The sequence below is a fragment of the Rhinolophus ferrumequinum genome, chromosome 25, assembly GCF_004115265.2.
Source record: "Rhinolophus ferrumequinum isolate MPI-CBG mRhiFer1 chromosome 25, mRhiFer1_v1.p, whole genome shotgun sequence".
Classification (NCBI taxonomy): domain Eukaryota; kingdom Metazoa; phylum Chordata; class Mammalia; order Chiroptera; family Rhinolophidae; genus Rhinolophus; species Rhinolophus ferrumequinum.
This window is the reverse complement of record NC_046308.1, coordinates 11481651-11501025: the sequence shown is the minus strand read 5'-3', so window position 1 is coordinate 11501025 and position 19375 is coordinate 11481651. Positions and strand designations below refer to the sequence as shown.

The following is a 19375-nucleotide window of genomic DNA, read 5'->3' as shown; positions in this document are numbered from 1 at the left end:
GGCTCCCCCCACCGCACCCCCAATTTCATCGTGCCCCATCTCCCCCAGTTTTCTCCTCAGCTTCCCGCTTCTCCCCTCTATTACCGGTGCCGTTCCGTGTCCCCCTCCCTCCTTTCCCCTCAGCCCCACCGCACCCCCCATTTTTTTTAACCCCCACCTCTCGCGTCCCCCGCCTCCGCCGTTATTACCCGGCCCGTCCCTCCGCTCCCCGTTTCCCGGGTAGCTCCGTTCCTCACCCCGCCCCCTCCGGTTTTCACCCCTCTCACGCTCGCTCGCTTTTACCGGGTCGGCGTTCACCTGACCCCCTTTCTGCGTGCCCCCCTTTCCCCGCCGCGGGTTTGTATCCTGTGCGCGTTCACCTGCCCCTTCCCCGTTTGCCCTCAGCTCCGCGCCCCGCTCCGGTTTGCCCTGGGCCCCGCTCCCCAGCGCCCCGTTTTCCCCGAGCCCCGTTTTCCCCTCAGCCGCGACGCCCCTACCCGGTTTTAGCCTGTCTGCGCCCCGCCCCCCGCGCGTCCCCGCCCGCGCTCGCCGCCATGTGACGGGAAGCAGCTGATGGCCTCTCCCGGAGGCTGCGGGCTCGGCGGGGCCGGGACCGGGGCGGGGGCCGGCGCGGGGGCGGCATGAGGGCCGGCGGCCCGGGGGGCTGATGCGCCCGCCGCCTGCCGCGGGGCTGCGCGCGTCCTCCATGGAGGCCGGAGGTGAGTGGGGCCGGGGCGCATCCGTTCCCGCCCGGCGGGACCAGGCCTGTTCTCCCGGGGGGGGGGTTGGGGGGGGGGCTCGGCCGTGGGAGGAGGACGCGGCCGCGGCGCCCGGCCTGGGCCGCCCGCGCGAGCAGGCGGCGGGGAGCGCGCCCGGCGCCCAGCTTTGTTTCACTTTCGCTGTCAGCGGTCGCCACCGCCTTCGCCGCCGCCGGGGGGACCTGGAGAGAACGGGCCTCTGCGTGGCGGGGATCTCCACCCTCTCCCAACAGTGGGGGGCGCCCGGGGCCCGACACCTCCGCCGGGGTGGGCCCCGGGGTGCACCAAGCCCTAAAGGGGTGACACCCAAGGGAGTGGCTGCCCAGGTACCTGGTGACGCACTCGCACGTCTGGGTGGGAGTCGGGCTCTGCCCCTTACAAGCTGTGCGGTCGAGGACGAGCCACTTGACCCACCCCCACCCCCCTAAGTGTCAGTTTTGTATCTGCAAACATGGGAAAATAATAAAACCTGCCTCAGTGGTGCTTGGGAGGTTCCCAGACTTGCCTATTCGTAAAAATGGGGCCTGGGGTAAATTTCATACATATATATATTTATGTATATATTTATATTCTGAGCCTTTCCCAGTGGAGATTGATTCTAGTGGAGGGGGGGCCAGGTTTGCTGATCCCTGGTGACATGTATGATAGGACAAGTGTAGGGTACACTGAGGGTGAGGTACACACTTGCTTCTGTGCTTGTTACCAGCTGTCATCAGGAGACCGGGTGGCAGTGGGAGAATATTGGGTGTACTTCAGAGCCAGCCCAAATGATCCTGCAGTCTCAGTGGGAATGGCTTGCTCGTTATGCAGAGGCAAAACCTCCAGACATCCCTCCTTCTCTTTCAGCCACCTTACCCCTAAACCTCACCTATATAAAAACTTGGTGTGGGTTTGGAATTTTTTTCTGGGAGTCCCAACTCTTGAGTATACCCCCACGCTCACAGGCAGTTTCCTTAGGGAAAATGCTCAGAAGGGGTCAAGGCCTAGGGCTCAGAACCTCTTTGTATTCTTCCAGTGAAGTTAAAGCTTCACCCTGGCCTGGAGAATTCTGATTGTTGACGTTTGTTTCCCTGGCTCCTTGATGGAGCAGGGATTGTGGGTGGGTAGGTGAAATCAGGGTATTCCTGGGGTAGTGTAACTTTTTAATTTGGGAAATGACATTTCTTTGTTTGCTGGAGGCAGGCATTCAGTAAAAGGTGTAGAGGCAGCTCTCTCTGCCTTCCCATCTAGATAAGGGCTTTCTTTTCAGTGACTGTGTTACCCATAGAAGTCTTTATAAATGGCCCCTACTGTTTGTCTGAATCTTATGTGAATCTTTTTATAGCTTCCGCTGTCATTTTCATTGACGCCTTATACTTAAATCTGAAAGTGATCTGTAGCTAACCTTCCTTTTTAGCAGGAATCTGTTTCCAGTTCTGGGTTTTTCCTAATGATTTAACGACTGTGTTTTGGGGTGTGGGCAGAGCTGTTGAGAACTGCCAAGCTACTGGGGAAAAAAAAAAAGCCTGAGAGTTTTACATTCTTTTGAAACTGAATAAAGCCTATTGTAATGGGATTACAATGGACAGCAGTAGATATCTTCAGAGCATGGTTAGAATTCATGTATTCATTTAACAAATGTTTACTGAGTGTCTGCTATGTGCCAGGCACTCAGCAAGCACTCTCTAGACCAGCACTGGCCAATAGAAAGATAATGGGAGCCACGTAAGTAACTTCAAGTGTTCTAGTAGTTGCATTAAAAAAAGAAACAGGTGAAATTAATTTTAAAACTGTATCTTTGTCAGTCCAACATATCTAAAATATTATTTCAACATGTAATCATGATTAATTATTGATATATTTTAGATTTTTTTTTTTGGATTAAGTCTTCAAGATACGGTGTGTATTATATACATAACAGCCCATCTTAATTTGGACTCACCACATTTCAAATAGTCAGTGACCACATGTGGCTAATAGTTATTCTACTGGACAGGGCAGCCCAGTAGCAGCCAACAGATAGGCAAGTTTGGGGTGGGAATGGAGAAGAGAGACAATACATAAAAACAACAAGCAATCAAGAAAAGATGGGTGAGTGATGGTTATAAAGAAAATGAAATAGAGTGAAAGGAAAGTGACTGGGCCACTTCAGGTAATGAGGCCAGGAAGGGTTCTCAGAAGGTGACATCAGCACCCGGCCCTGAACTGTAATATGGAGCAGCCAGGCAAAGATCTAGGGCCAGCCAGGCAGAGTTTTCCAGGCTAACGGGATCTAATGTAAAGATCCCGAGGCAAGACAAATTATCTTGCTTCCTGCCAGCTAGAGGCATAGCTGCTATTTCTGTGTTAAGGCGAATCTCCTTTCACAGAAGAGACCTATAATCAATATCTTTCCATTCAGCATGGGTGTCCATACACATCCCAATGTTTAATTAGAAAACCCTGATCTTTTTCACCAGGAAGGGCTACAGCAGGTACAATCCCAGATGAAGCTGGGTCCTCTCTGCTTTTATTTTTACGTTCAGCACTAATTATGGCTTGCTTTTCCAGCAGCCAGGTTTACTTGGGGCCCAAACTCCCTTCAGAATTTTCCTTAGTCTAGAAACCAACAGACAGAAGTTACTGGGTTCTTTCTTTCTTTTAGCTCCTGGATTCCTGAGCCTGAAATAGCAAGAGATTAAATCCCCAAATCACAGAAATAGTGTGTGAAATCTGGATCTGGCTCATGTTTAAGAAGCATGTCATGTGAAATGTTTGACATAGGCATCATAATAGTTTAAGGAGCTTCATTTAATTTATAATTTAAGAGGTATACCATGTGTATGTTATTCAACAAATATGTACTGACTGCCTGCTCTCTGCCAGGAGCTCTGCTAGGTACTGGGGATAAACACACAAGCTCCTTGCTCCCGTGGAGTTGATGTCTTAGTTGGGGAAGACAGATAATAATATTAGTGATTGTGCTGTAAAGAAAATAAAGTGAGTTTTGAAGGAGATTGACTTGGGGTCAGAGAAGGGCTCTCTAAGGAGCTGTCATGTGAGCTGAGACCTGAGTGAAGAGAAGGTGCCAACCATGGAGGGGCATTCTAGGGGAGGAGGAGAATAGCTGGTGCAAAGGCCCTGAGGTTGGAACTAATTGAGCATAGTCAAGGGGTGAGACAAAGCTAGTGTGCTAGAGCCAGGGACAGGCAGAGGAGAGATAGAAGCTCAGGTGGGAGACAAAGGCAGGGGCCAGCTTCTGCAGGACTTTGAGGGGAGGGTGAGGCGTTTTTGGATTTTATTCTAAAAGTGATTGAAACTGATTACTTTGGGAGGTGAGGAGAATGGGTGGTAGGGGCCAGAGCAGGAGCTGGGAGAGCAGTTGGAAGGCTGCTTTGTGAGAGATGATGTTGCATAGATTAGAATAGTAGCCATGGAAATGAAAGGAAGGTAGGTTTGCCAAGTCTTTTGGAAACAGATTTGATAGAACTTGCTAATGGATTTGGATTGGGAGGTTAAGAAAAGAGAGAAATCAAGGATGACCCCTGTTTATAACGTGTAGAGCCTCCATGGTGTCCAAAGGGTGGATACTGTGCAGGTTATGGAGGAAGTGAGCCAAGTATAAATATTGTCAGGAAGGAATAAAGAAATTGTCATCCAGGTCAACTGATGAAAATGGACCTCAGATCAGTCAGTGTCATTAATATTTGACTATATCCGGTTTCTCAGCCTCAGCACTACTGACATTTTGGGCCAGATAATTCTTCGTGGGGGGGCTGTCCTGTGCATTCCATGGCCTCCACCCATTAGATACCAGCAGCACCACCCCCAGTTATGACACCCAAAATGTCTTCAGACATTGCCACATATCCCCAGGGAGCAAAATTACCTCCAGTTGAGAACCGCTGGACTACATGAAGGAGATGAGGGCTGTGTCACCATGAGAAAATAACCTAGAAGTGATGAGAATGAAGAAACTGTTGCAGGATTGCTGTGTAACATTAGGAGACCTACTTTGGCTTTAAAATATAAAGTAAAATATTCTTACCATGCAAATACATCCAAAAGAGTGTGCTTCTACAGACAAGTAATGGTTTAAATAAAAGGATCACATGTGCAAACACATACACATTTCTAGGAGGAATTATAATGCGTGGGCCTATACAAACACCAATTTAGACCTAATATTTTAGATTTACACGTAAAACCTCAGGGAGTGAATATAAGGAAGTTTCCTTAAATTTTCTTTAAATAGCAAAGCCACCAAAGTCTTGATGTGATTTATTAATTTAATTCTATTTAAAGACAGAATTTTCAGCAACAAGTACACTTGCTTTATAAAACAAGATATACCCATGTATTTTTCTATAATACATATACCAGAAAATATATGTAGATACATAAATATTATGTACATATATATGCATTCATCTTTACCATCTGTTTCATTGAATCCAAGATATTATGGATCATATTGCCATTATGTACACTGAAAAAATACTGTATTTAACTATGAAAAGTCATTGCTTGTAGGATACATCCTGATTTCAACTAAATCAAACTGTGAGAAGATATATAAAGATGTGTCCTAAGACATGTGACATGTGGGCTGTTTAAATTAGTATCTATAAAAGGGTGAAAGTCTCGAAGCTGTTAAAGTGGAACAGCCACACCAGGAAGCGACCTCATTGAGGATGGAAGCCAGGTTTTATAGTAGTATATGCCACAATCATAGTGGTCCAAAAGTCAGTTCTGAAGGCCTTTAACTTACGAGCTTCTTCGTCAGCCATTGACAACTTTCCATGGGAGTAGAGACTTGAACTGCCCTTCAGGCTGATGAAGAAGCACCAGCCCAACACCTACCCTTCACGAGGTGCTGTGCCGGCCGGATGAAACCGTCTTGGTATTTTGGAGCAAGGGTGCTTAAATTCTAGGGGTGCGGGTAGGGCAGAGGGAAGTTAGTTACTGCATAAGTCGAGGGGGACTTATTTCCCTCTCATAGTGTGAGACCAGGGTACGCCTCTCAGTTGCTTATCTAGGTAGGATTCTCACATTCAGAAAAGGAGTCCAGTTGTGAATGCGAATGGGCTCCTTAGGCACGACTCTGGAGAGGCCAGATTGTGGTGTTTGGGGAGATGTAACTCCAAGGATGCCGGAGCCCATGGCGTGGGGGGGAAGCCCAGGCTCAGCTGCCTTTATTGTGGAGGCAGGTGGGATGTATTTGAAAGAAATGGCGGAATGTGACGTCTTTCAGCTTTAGCCGGGTCGCTAGGGGCATGAACATGAATCTGGAGAGTCTTGTAAAGGACCTGGGCAAGATGGGATAACGTCTGAAATGAGAACAGAGAGGAGACAGAGTGGGAGGCCATATCAAGAGGTCTAGGCGAGCCCAGTGCTGAGCATTTTATTTTAGCCTTGGTAACGGGGAGGAGGCAGGTGAGTGAGAGGGAGCCTTTGAATTTCAGATACTCTGTTTTCACCTGTTTGCCCATAGCAGGTTCTTTTGAGAAGAATTTAAATACATTTGAAAGCCTCCTAATCTGCCCTCTGACAGGATCCTTGCCTTGTCTGGTCTCTCCTTCCCTTCTCTTCAGGCATTCATAGGAAAATGGGTCCTCCATCCACTGGGTTTACCCGCCCGCCCGAAGGTCACTCAGTGTCATGGTTAACCAGCAGTACGGGAGTGGGGAGTGCCAGGACTTTGTAACCGGGGTGGAATGTGGCCTGTGGCTACTGTGACTGCCCCAGGTCACATAAATGACCACTCCCTACCAGATCCACAGTGTCACACTTTGTTGCAGGGAGACAGTGGCTTTCCTGTGTCTGAGTCAGTGAGGTGCTTGGTGGTCAGGGAGCGTAGTGAAGGTGCTTATCGGAACCATGCTGTCTCCTGCCCCAGAGGAACCACTGCTGCTGGCTGAACTGAAGCCCGGACGCCCCCACCAGTTTGATTGGAAGTCAAGCTGTGAAACCTGGAGTGTGGCCTTCTCCCCAGATGGAGCCTGGTTTGCTTGGTCTCAAGGACACTGCATTGTCAAGCTGATCCCCTGGCCGTTGGAGGAACAGTTGTAAGTACTCTGGCACCCAAAGGAGTCCTCATGCTGGGGACATGAGCCCTTTCCCAAATTACCGTATTTTACCACTTCTCTGCCCAAATTTGTGAGGGGGGAAAAAAGGATGCGTATTATACATGGGTAGTATGAATTCCATATCTATATAAATGTTTTTAATCCTTTTATTTATGGTTATGAATTAAAAGGGTAACTCTAGAAATCAATAACGATATCCGGATGCAAAATAATATAATACCCTGGAATACGATCATCGGTTTTGTTGAACTTAGAAGAACTCACAACAACGGAAGAGTTCTTGGCCATCTATGATGCGTAAATTCTATAAATTTGTTACCGGTACATAAAATTTCTTGTACCATAATATGTTAAAAAATAAGAGCTAAAATTCCTTTATAACACAAAAACCACGTACCTAAAGGTAAACAAATAAAAATATGAATGAAAAAATTAAGACGAAAGATTTTTTACCCCCCCTGAAAGTTGGGCCAAAACCATGGATGTGCGTTATACACGGGAGCATGTTATACACGGCAAAGTGCAGTACTCTCTACTCTGGGGTTTCCCTGGCCAAGAACAGGGGAGGGAAAATGGCTGAAAGGTTCCGGAATTGATCATTGGGGTTTCCAGAGCCCCACATTCTGTACCTGTGAAAATGAATTCTGTCGAGATTATGTTAGCCCCCAGTTTTTTTAAACAGCTTTATTGAGATATAATTTACACACCCTACAACTGGCCCATTTAAAGTACAGAATTCAGTGCCATTTAGTATATTCACAGAGTCGCATCTCTATCTCCACGATCAGTCGTAGAACATTTTCATTATTCCAAAAAGAAACCCCACGTCCCTTAGCCGGCACTCTCTAAACCCCTCTGTTCTCCAGCTCTGAGCAGCCATTAATCTACTTTTTGTCGTTTTAGATTTGCCTTTTCCTGGACATTTCATATTAATCGAATCATATAATTTATTCACTTTTTGACTTATGTTCACTTAACATAGTGTTTTCACACTTATCCATGTTAATGGCTTGTTGTCAGTACTTTATTTCCTTTTTTCGAACTTATAAATTTTATTGGGGAACAGTGGGTTTCTCCAGGACCCATCAGCTCCAAGTCATTGTCTTTCAATCTAGTTGTGGAGGGCGCAGCTCAGCTCCAAGTCCAGTTGCCGTTTTCAATCTTAGTTGCAGCCCACCATTCCAGGTGGAATTGAACCGGCAACCTTGTTGTTGAGAGCTCGCGATCTAACCAACTGAGCCATCCGGCCGCCCCTTTGGAAGCTCAGCGGCAGCTCATTGTCTTCACTCTAGTTTTGGAGGGCGCAGCTCACTGGCCCATATGGGAATCGAACCGGCAACCCTGTTGTTCAGAGCTCGCGTTCAAACCAACTGAGCCATCCGGCCGCCCCTTATTTCCTTTTGTTGCCAAATATTTCATTATATGGAAATACCACATTTTGTTTATATATGTGTCAGTTGGTGGACAGTTGAGTTGTTTTCAGCTTTGGCTATTATGATTAATGCTGCTATGAACAGTTACGTACAAGTTTTTGTGTGGACATATGATTTCATGTTTTCTCTGTTTCACTGAGGAACTATCAGACTTTTCCAAAGTGACTGGACCATTGTACAGTCCCACCAGCAATGTGTGAGTTTTCCAAATTCCCCACATCCTCACCAATACTTATTATTGTCTGTCGTTTTTGTTACAGCATAACCATCCTAGTTGGTGTGAGGTGGCATCTCATTGTGGTTTTGATTCTCATTTCCTTCACGGCCACTGACATTGAGCATTTTTTCATGTGCTTCCTGGCCCTTGTATACCTTCTTTGGAGAATTGTCTTCAGATCCTTGCCCATTTTTAAATTGGGTATTTGTCTTTTTATTATCTGTCCCGATTAGTTTCTGATACTAACTAGTTTTTCTTTCTTTGGGTTGGGCAGGTCCCAGCGTCTGCATGCTGTGAGCCTCCAGTCAGACGGCCCAGCATCGGCATTTTTTAATTTGTCCCAGGGCAATTCTTTGTCTTCATTTATTTATTCAGCCAACGTTTGTCGCAAATCTTTGCCTGAAGCTGAAATAAAGGCTGAGAATCCTGAAATAAAGCAAACAACGGCCCCTGCCCTTGAGGGTCTCATTTGTTTTGCTTTGGGCATTTCTATAAAATGCATATTAGATTTAAGTTTTTTATAAGTTTAGTCTGAAACGTGTTGCCTTGATAGTAGACAACGCTGATGAGAGTTCACTGAGATGCGTACTCTGTGCACTGCTGGGGTCCGGAGGCATCAAGTTGTGCGTTTTCTGGAAGGAAGACTGGCGATAGGCATCAAGGACCTTAAAAATGTTCTGCTGGTGATTCGGAATCTCAGAAGGGGGTCATCTATTTACGTATACCGATTTTCATCATGAAATTAAGTATATAGTAGTTAAAAATCAGAAATTGCTTCAAATCTAGTGATGAGAGAATGGTTGAGGACATTGTGTCATTTCCTTATGTTTTTGCAGCTGTCAAAGATGGTTGTGTGTTTTTTAAATCATGATTTTCAGTTCCTGCTGTGGTCAATTTAATGATAATGCCGAGGTCATGCATTGTTTATTGATCCCCCCACTCTAAATACAAGCGGCTTTTTAGCTTGTGGAGGGCGCAGCTCAGCTCCAAGTCCAGTCGCCGTTTTCAATCTTAGTTGCAGCCCACCATTTTTTAAAAAGTTGTTTTTAAAGCATAAAATGGAAAATCTGTTGTTTTTCTGAAAATCACCCTTGTACTTAAATATATGCATTATTATGTGTGAGTATAGTTTGCCCATATTAGCTATTATTTGTCTCGTTTCCAAATTTTCTATTGTTTTCTTTATTTAGTTTTCAATTATAGTTGACTTTCTTTATTGTTTGTATAATTTAAAATAATTGTTTTTTTTTAAACAGTCCTTTAAGAGGCATTTATATTCTTGTTAGGATTGTTACACATTTTTAAAAATCATGTGTACCTTTGCTATTGAGCAGATAATTGATATTAACCAGAAAATTTACTACTTTTAGAAATAAAATTTTTAGAAACCTTAAGTTCAGTGAAGTTAAGCTCTCCCAACAAATCTGCCTTGCCCTTAATTACCCCTTCCCACGCTTGCACCCCCCGCCCCAGAAAACTCATGCCTTGATTCACTAACAAACTCAGAAGTCCAGCGGATCTGTTGGGCACTGGGCTAGGATACCCAGGACTTACAGGCTCGTTCCAGTTCTCCTCCTGATTTTGTGACCTCTGGAAAGTCAACTCTACCCCTAAGATTGAGGTGTTAGTGTCTCTTTCTAGAGAAATTACACTTATAATATTAAAATGAATATGTAAATATGCCTTAATTTCTTTAGAAGAAAGTAGCTACAGAAGTATCCCTTAATTCAAATACAGAAAGTAGGATTTTATAAAAAATGAAACCAACCTAACTTGGAGGTTCCGAGCTATCCGACAAAGTTCTTCCTGCAGTCTGCCTGTTCTGTGCTTCCTCCCTGGGTGGGAAACCCAGGCCCTGGTGCCAGGCCAGGCAAGTGTGCACTGTGTGTGGATAGGCAGGCTGGGGTCCCGTGTGGGTTGACCAGGCCCAACCAAAACGACATTCATGATCACATCCAAACGTTTCCTCGGAGTAACAACATTTCAGACTATTTGGCCATTTAGACCAGGGATCAGCAAACTTTTTCTATAAAGGCCCAGAGAGTAAATACTTCCGGCTTTGTGGGTCATATAGTCTCTATTGAGACTACTTACCTCTGCTGTTACTCAGCATCGAAGCACCCGTAGATAATAGGTGAACAAATGAGCACGATGGTGTTCCATTAAAACTTTATTTATAAAAACAGATTGCTGGCCTAGGCAGAGTTTGCCAACCTCCGATTTAGACTAGCAGAGTTTTAGAGCTGAAGGAGGCTACACTTCAGTTCCTCCTAATTTTATAGGTGAGCTTGGTTAAAATTTTTAAATAGATTTCAAGCACACAACGGACAAAAATGTGATTTACTTAACTTTTGGGGAACAAGTGCAATACATGAAGAGGTCTAATTACATATATGTGAGGACAGGCTTTCTCATGGGACTGACTTCCAGCTTTAGCATGTCTATTTCCCCTAGGGCAGTACACCCCCGACTGTGGTCAGGGTCACGTAGAACAGTAGGACTCAATGCTTGCACTGATACGGCGTACCCCAGGCAGGGAACTTGCAGGTTTTCGGACTGAACCTCCGGCTGTCTGATTGCTCATGCCTTTGACATACTGTCTGCTGGACAGAGTGCTGGAAGGACCCTGTATCTTAGGGACTGAGTCTCACTCAGCTTATCTGGGTCTGTGTTTCACCACAAGGAGAACATAAAAGGAGAGGGTCAAGCTATGAGATCTTTCAGGTCAGTGCACCCCTGAATAGTTCTGTGGGTTCTTTCTCTCTATTGACTATCCCGTTGGGTGGTTCCTGTGCAGGATGTACCATCAGGGAAGTAAAGGAATGAGCCACATTAATTGATTGGAACATAGTGAGAGAAGGCAGAAATCAGCATGTACCAAGCCATCTGTTGGCCAGAAAGGGGTTTGTTTTCCTGCTTCTTGGGAATTAGTTCTAAGCTAGAGATTGGGGGCTCATCAGTCAGGAGAGCAACAGGTGGGTATTCAGATTCTAAGTTCTGTCCTAGTTCCTAACCCCTAGCACGCTTTCTTGTGGGGAAAACTGAGTGCATCTCTGTTTCCACACAACAAAACTCGAGAGAGCTTTCTGAGGAAGCATATGGCTCCCAGGAGCATCTGTGAGCTAGTTATCCCACAGTGCAGGTCACCCCGTTTCAGGGCAGTCACAAGTGGAATGAGCCCAGGCCAGTGAAACCTCTGTTACACAAATCCTAAAAAGAAAAAGAAGTCAGACCAGAATTCAGCGAAAGCCAGTTTGTTTCTAGGGTTTTAAAGTCTTTGATACCCCACGATGAAAAGATGGTTGACTTGGTGACAATGTCAGACTCATTCAGAACTCTCTACTTCCCCCAGCATCCCTAAAGAGTTCGAAGCCAAAAGCCGAAGCAGCAAAAATGATACAAAAGGGCGAGGCAGCCCAAAGGAGAAGACCCTGGACTGTGGGCAGATCGTCTGGGGTTTGGCCTTCAGCCCGTGGCCCTCTCCACCCAGCAGGAAGCCCTGGGCACGCCACCATCCCCAAGTGCCAGATGTCTCTTGTCTGATCCTTGCTACAGGACTCAATGATGGACAGATCAAGATTTGGGAGGTACAGACAGGTAGGTCATTTCTGGCTGGCACAGGGTCTGGAGGCTTGTGTTCACATTCTGAGCAGGGGCCAGAGGGGCCGCCAACCTCCCAGTTGGCCGAGGGGTGCAGCTGTGACTGGCAGACCAGGTGCCACTTCTCCCACTGACTGAGTGCTCCTCCTTCCACTCCAGGGCTCCTGCTTTTGAATCTTTCCGGCCACCAAGATGTCGTAAGAGATCTGAGCTTCACCCCCAGTGGTAGTTTGATTTTGGTCTCGGCATCTCGTGATAAGACTCTTCGCATCTGGGATCTGAATAAACATGGTATGAGGGTGATGGCCTCCTCGGCAACTCGCAAAATACTGTTATTTGTCCCTTTCTCTACCAATGTCACTTTTACCCAGAATAGTGTTTCTCAACCTGTTTCTATCACTGTTCCCTAAGGAGCCTTTTAGACATACTTTCCCCAGTCACCCCCCTAACCCTGGAAGATTTTAATACCAAAGATGTACTGTATATATCTATTTATGTACTGAATGCATATTTATGCTTTGTACGTAAGAAAGACAGGATTATTTTGGCCATCAAGAACCAGTTTTCACCACTCCTGGTATCACTTCTATTGAAAATATGTGATGCAGAAGACGTTTTCTCAGCCATGGCGCTATTGACATTTTGAGCTGGGTAATTCTTTGTTGTGGGTTGTCCTCTGCATTGTAGAATGTTGAGCACCATCCCTGGCCTGCAGATGCCAGTAGCACTCTGCAGTTGTGACAACCAAAATGTCTCCAGACATTGCCCATGTCCACGTGGAGGGCATAGGGTCCCCAAGTTGAGAACCACTGATCTAGAGGAAGTCATCCATGTTGGGTACTTCCTGTTAGAAATAAAGTTTCTTTGTGCAGTAGAATCTAGGTCAAAAGAATTCTCCCAGGCTAGAGGGGGTCAGCTTTTACGGGATTCTCCCTTGAGCAGAATTATATATAGGAGTGGCCCAGTAAAGAATTCCACCTATCTCTGGTGACAGAGAGACGGAATTCATTGCTTGGTCGTTTTCTCCCCCGTGTGGGCTGGGATGCAGGGCCAAGAGGGAAGTGGAAGGAGGAAATGATGAGCGGATAGTTCCCGAGGCGGCGCACTCATCACTGATAATGCACAGGCACCGGTCCTCTGGCTTGAGCCACGATCGTTCCCCAAATTATGACAGGGGACCTGTCTCTTACCCTCTTAGAAACGAGCCTGATAATTTGTCCAAACAACTAAGGAGGTGCTTGTATTGTCCTCATCTGAAGGCATCTAATCACTAAGAAAACTCGAGGTAGTTTCTGCCCATTACTGCGGAACTTGTAATCACACAACTGAAGATAGGTCTGCGGACCAGAAAGGCTTCTCAGAGGCAACGCCATTTGTAATGTGTGTCCAGAGGCAGCTTGAAGGTCCCTGAGGTGGCTTTGAAAATCACTTGGGGAGGGAGGACCAGCTGAGGGTAACTGAGAGGGGGCGGAATGCAGTCGGCCAGTTATTACGGCTTTTCAAGGCAAGGAGGGGAATACAGTCATGTGCCCAGGTACTAGGCCCTGCCCTGCACAACCTGCCTTAATTTATTCAACATCCTTAATTTATTCTACATCCTTCATTTCAGCTGCATTGACAGGGTGGATATACCACCCTTTATTCCCTCATTTCCCTATGGACGGGCATTTTGTTTTTTCCAAAAACAGACCTGGAGAGATTACATGAGTGACCTAGGGTTATGCGCCAAGTAAACAGTGGAGCCAGGGTTCAAATCCAAGTTTGCCTGCCTCCAGAGCATGTGGCCCTAATTGCTCTGCACCACTGCCCATCCAGACACCCTGGTGGTGAGAAGGGGAGCAGGGTGGTGAGAGTGTAGAGTGGGATTCGTATGACAAGGGGGAAACCATTACAGAGAGAACTGAAGATAAACACTGTCTCACATTTAGAACAGTGCTTCAAAATAATGAGGTAGTTGCGGGACCGGGAAAGAATGTTCTTTGCTATCAAAGGAAGGGATCTATCAAACCTGATCTATGTACACCCTTTATTCCAATGATCTTGTGGATTTTAGTGACACAGTAGGTGATTTCCTTTGGGTGTTAGACTATTATATTCATAGATTTCAGGCATTTAAATGACAAATTCTGTCATATTTATTTCTCTACATTAAAAAGTGGGTGTTGGGACTCAATTGATAAAGAACTGGATGGATATACTGGGTGGGTGGGCCATCCCTACAGTTCTTCAGTCTTCCTGCTTGGTAGTTTCGAGTCGGCTCACCGTTTGCTCCTTTTCTCTGCCAGGTAAACAGATTCAGGTGCTCTCGGGCCATCTGCAGTGGGTTTACTGCTGCTCCATCTCCCCTGACTGCAGCATGCTATGCTCTGCAGCTGGAGAGAAGTCTGTAAGTCTCACACATTGGGTGCCATTTCCTCTAGTGCTTTAGTGCAGCAAGACGTGGAGGTCTGAACTGCTTTGGGTGTGAGAGGGTAAACAAGCCAAGTGTCCTTAAATCCCGCCTGCCCCTCAGCCCCAGCAGACGGCATGCTGGTGGGTGTGACCTCCTCTTGCACACCTCCCTTTTGATTTGCACTTTGATGTGAACCAAGAGGAGGTGTTTGAGTAGATGACTGCCGTCCGGAGAGCTGTTTGTCTTTACAAATGGGAAAGGGGTGCTTTTTAAATTTCTTTTCCCCTTAGAGTTAAACAACCCACATATGGATCCAAATTTCCCTTGAACCATCTAATTTGAATCTATCTAATTAGGATTTTCATTTCAAATCATGTAATGTACAGTTACTTGTTGAATTTTGTCCTGAAATCCTGTCTGTTATTTTAAAAAGTATTATTAGGTTGGTACAAAAGTAATTGCGGTTTAAAAGGTTAAAAATAATTGCAAAAACCGCAGTTACTTTTGCACCAACGTAGAAAGCCAATTAACAATTTGGGAACAGTTTGAATTTTGTATCTGCATGGAACTGTTTGCTGTGACTGACGTGGGAAAGTTAAGAATTCACTACTTGGTACAGCCTACTTGGTTAATCATTTACTTGAGGTTTGGGACTATGTGAAAGGGAGTTTTCTTAAAGAAAAGAAAATCCTACTTTGAATGATTCTCAAAAAGGTTTCAAGTGATGAGCTGTGTCAGACGTAGTCTTGGGGCAGATTTCCATGGTCCTGTGAATACACTGGGGTGTAAAAAGGCCTGGCAGGGTGCCACCGCTTGTTAATAGCTCTGAAGTTCACGTCTGACCCCTACATTTGGTTTTAAGGGAAAGGACAAGACAGCCCTTGGCTTAGGTCTTCGTCAGCACGTACTGCTTGTTTGCACACAGGGCTCAGAAGCAGAACTCAGAAGCCTTTGCTGATACGTGTTCACTGGCAGTCTTCCTGAGTTTGGCCCATTTACTCTGACAGTGAGCTCCTTGGGCATGTCCGTTGGTTAGGCCCCTCAGAAATTCAGACCTGTTACTTTATTTAAGCCTATCTATGATGTGTTCTGGAAGAGCCGTGGAAAGGGGAGTGGAGTACGCACTCGGCCACGGGGCCTGAAGGGGACATTGCTGTGCTTTTGGCTCATTGTGCGCGTCCTAAGCACTGTGTTTCCAGCCCTCACCAGGCACCTGTTACTCTCCACAGGTCTTTCTCTGGAGCATGCGGTCCTACACATTGATCCGGAAGCTAGAAGGCCACCAAAGCAGTGTTGTCTCCTGTGATTTCTCCCCTGACTCTGCCTTGCTTGTCACGGCTTCTTACGATACCGACGTGATCATGTGGGACCCCTACACTGGCGAGAGGCTGAGGTCACTCCAGTAAGGACTGAATCTCTGCTTCTGACTTCCCTGTGCAGTGACCAGTGAGAAACCTGCCTTGGATTAGACATGTCCCTTTTAGAGTCTGGGCAGGGGACCGGGCAACCTGGGTAAAAGACACAGTGGAGTCGATGCTTATTGTAAGGCTGATGGACAGTAGTGTTTCCTTCTCAATTAAGTTCTCAAATGAGAACCAAGTGCTTTCAAGTCTCCTGATAGATGAGGCTGTCTGTACTTCTTTGGATTCAGCATTAAGAAACCTCAAAGTGACTCTTTCTTTCCATTTACTAATAACTGTACTAACAAGTTCAGAACGATCCTCTTACCGAAACTGTTATTTCCAAAATGAATTTTCATGTTCTCTCAAATTTGGTCTACTTTTTCCCCTTTATCTGTTGTTTTATGAAGCAAATAATAGGTAGTCCTATAATTATGTATCTTAGCCTAAAAAAGACTTTCAGTTTGCTCTGTGGCGTTCAAGTGAGGGCTGACCTACTTTGCATAAAGAAACTAGTACAGGGAGTGTTAGTAACCCTTCTGCCCCCTTCACAAGATACTTGGAGACTTAGGAAATGCACTGTTTTTCCAATCTTCTTTTCTAGTCTGCAAATTCCAAGGTTTCCATACGGGGTACAAGATGCATCTTGAACCTTTTCATAGTCAGGGCAGTTGGGTCTCCTGCCTGGGGATGAAGATAAACAGTGGAGGGGACCATCACTCAGGCTTCCGGTCCTGTTTCTTTCTCCTCAGCCACACCCAGCTTGACCCCCCCATGGATGACAGTGATGTCCACATTAGCTCCCTGAGATCTGTGTGCTTCTCTCCGGAAGGCTTGTACCTTGCCACCGTGGCGGATGACAGGTAACAAAAGAAATCTTTTTATACAGTTCAGAGCTAGTGTTTGCAAGTAATTGTAGCATTACCTATGGGTCTGGCCCCAGGTCTGCTGATGTGCTAACATACTTGTCTCTTTCGTCAAGACTCCTCAGGATCTGGGCCCTGGAACTGAAAACTCCAATTGCATTTGCTCCTATGACCAATGGTCTTTGCTGCACATTTTTTCCACATGGTGGAGTTATTGCCACAGGGTATGTATCTGTCAGCTGAACAGAAGGGCAACAATTTCTGCTGAGTATACCATGTAGCTTTGTAAGGAAAGAAAGGATCTAGAATTTTCTTGCCTATGAGGAAGGCTTTAAGGAAATCCAAGATTATATAAAATCAATATTCTGTCAATATAGGTTGTCATTACTCTTAATATTTAATCTAAATGTAATTAAAGAGTTACAATTCATGACAACTAATGGACCAAGCCTGCAAGGAAGCATAAGTTCAGATGATGCAGAATTTATATGGGAAACCGTCTAGGGCAGAGACCACCTGACAGGGACCATCTATAATTCAGCAGCTGGCACTCTTCCCTGTTACATTTGCACTCATAGTATGATTTAGAAAGGTCTGTGCACCAGAGGTAGCACTTTGGTATTAAAGGTGTCTGGAGTTCTTATAATCCTCACAGCAGCCTTAATTATTCAGCACCACAGCTTTGACATCCATTTCATCAGTCAGGGTTACATTTCACTCTCCAGCCTTCCGCTAGTGCAAGTCAGAGTAGAAACAGTAATATCCATCACAGTGAAAACAAATTGCCTGGGTCTGCCTGAATGCATTGCTTTCTGTTTTGTTTCAGGACAAGGGACGGTCACGTCCAGTTCTGGACGGCTCCTAGGGTCCTATCATCACTGAAGCACTTATGCCGGAAAGCCCTTCGAAGTTTTCTAACCACCTACCAAGTGCTAGCACTGCCAATCCCCAAGAAAATGAAAGAGTTCCTTACATACAGGACTTTTTAAGCGATGCTACAGTCTGTTTTCTTTGTAGCAGGATAAATCTTCCTGGCAAAGGAGTAGCTGGAATAACGGGCCAAACATCTGGTCCTCAATTGAAATAGAATTTCCCTTTGAGACTGTGAATAGAATGTAGCAAAAACAGATTACAGTGGACTAGTAATGGATCTTTTTCCTCATGACATGTGAGAGTCAGTCATAGAGGAGGGGATTTCACTTCCGTGGCTGCAGAGCCTTATTAAATCTTCAGTCCACTTATAAACAATTTTGAACTCTTTCTAGTAGTTTTTATTCAAAGTGCAGTTACTGATGTTTGGATAAGTAACTAGGCCTTGCGAGCCTCCCTATGGTGGCAAACAGGTTTAAACTCCCCCTACTCGGAAGTGTGGCTTCTGCCTAGTCCTTATCGTGTGTTTCAGAGGCAGTGGTGGCGTTGTTTCACATTCTCTCCTGTTGTGTCAGAGTTGCTTTGATGTTGGCAAGTCTTTCCTTCCTCTAGCCCCCCTCTGACCAGTAGGACAAAGTTTTCATGGAGCTGTCTCTGGTAGGAGGTATTAACTTAGCTTAACTAATTACAGGTGACTCAGAGGCTGTGCTCCTGACTGATAAAGACACTATAATTGGCTTTTTTTTTTTTTAAAACAATGGTGTGCATGTGAAGATGACAAATTCCTCTGTCAGGTTACACAAGGATTTATTCCTAAATTGCATGACTGTTCAAATGGCTGGTTATCAGCTGTTTGCCATTCATTAGCATATTTATTTGTGTTTTCTCAACAATATTAAGGTACAACTGTGTTTTTCTTGATGGTATGTTAAAAACCACAGTACTTAAGTGGAACAGTTGTGAAGATGTCTCCTTAATTGTTAAGAATTGGTGTTGTCATCACTTCAGCTGGTATCCTTCTGTACGAGGTCTGACTTTGCTGCTTCACCTCATTGGACTAATGAGCCAGTTTTAGCTCTCCCCCTCAACAAATATAGCTCCTGAAAAGTACTTACTGTTCTCCTTCAGTGGTGTATATTTATCTAATCAAGACACCTCAAACAAAATCTGCCTTTGGAAAATTTAATATATTTTAAATTATTTTAAAGAAATGCAACATCTTATCCTTTGGCTTTCATAATAGGTGCTTTATGGAGGCCAGTGTAACATAAAGCGTGTTGAAAAAGTAGGAGTCTCTCCTCTGCCGCCTTTGTTGCTGAAGAAAAACATTTCAAGACAGGAGGCTTTCATTGAAGGAGAAAGTTAAAAGCTTTTGGCACTCCGTTTCATTTTTTCCAGTAAGAAAAAAAATCACCTTTAAAAGGTACAACAGGACAGCTGGGAATGGATTGGGCAAATTTTTAATTTTGTGGTTATCTTGGAAAATCACATACAGTGTATCAGAGGCTCCACTTGACCATTAGCTACAAACTTCGCTGGTGTCCTTGGGGAGCAAGTCCTACAGAAATGATGGAACTAACCAACTTCTCCCTTCTGGTAGTACAAGAATTTGACACCTTTATAAAGAACGGTCTCCAGAGTTTATGCCATGCTATCAGGTGGAGAAGGTTTTCATGTAGATGCAAGTGAAATTAAGTCAGTGTCTTTATAACTGGCTAAGGAAAGAAGAGTCACTTGTTAGCACAACCCACAACAAAGCTGCTTTATTTTTATTGTGAAGAATGATCTAAATGCAGCATAAGTGCTGTAAAAT

General features: G+C 45.2%; 1 protein-coding gene across 3 annotated transcripts; it reads left to right on the top strand.

The window, feature by feature from the left end:
* Positions 1-548: 548 nt before the first annotated feature.
* Positions 549-18932, top strand: WSB2 (WD repeat and SOCS box containing 2). 3 transcript variants are annotated; one of them, XM_033098221.1, is made up of 9 exons: positions 549-698; positions 6595-6763; positions 11787-12031; positions 12194-12325; positions 14320-14420; positions 15656-15828; positions 16579-16689; positions 16809-16916; positions 17519-18917. In XM_033098221.1, exons 1-9 carry the CDS (start codon positions 647-649, stop codon positions 17679-17681), a joined length of 1254 nt encoding a protein of 417 aa, XP_032954112.1. In that variant the 5' UTR covers positions 549-646; the 3' UTR covers positions 17682-18917. The 3 variants fall into 3 exon arrangements, with proteins under 3 accessions (XP_032954112.1, XP_032954113.1, XP_032954114.1); XM_033098222.1 differs by lacking the exon at positions 549-698 and adding an exon at positions 5450-5568 and having other exon boundaries at positions 17519-18932; XM_033098223.1 differs by lacking the exon at positions 549-698 and adding an exon at positions 5581-5598 and having other exon boundaries at positions 17519-18932.
* Positions 18933-19375: the final 443 nt, after the last annotated feature.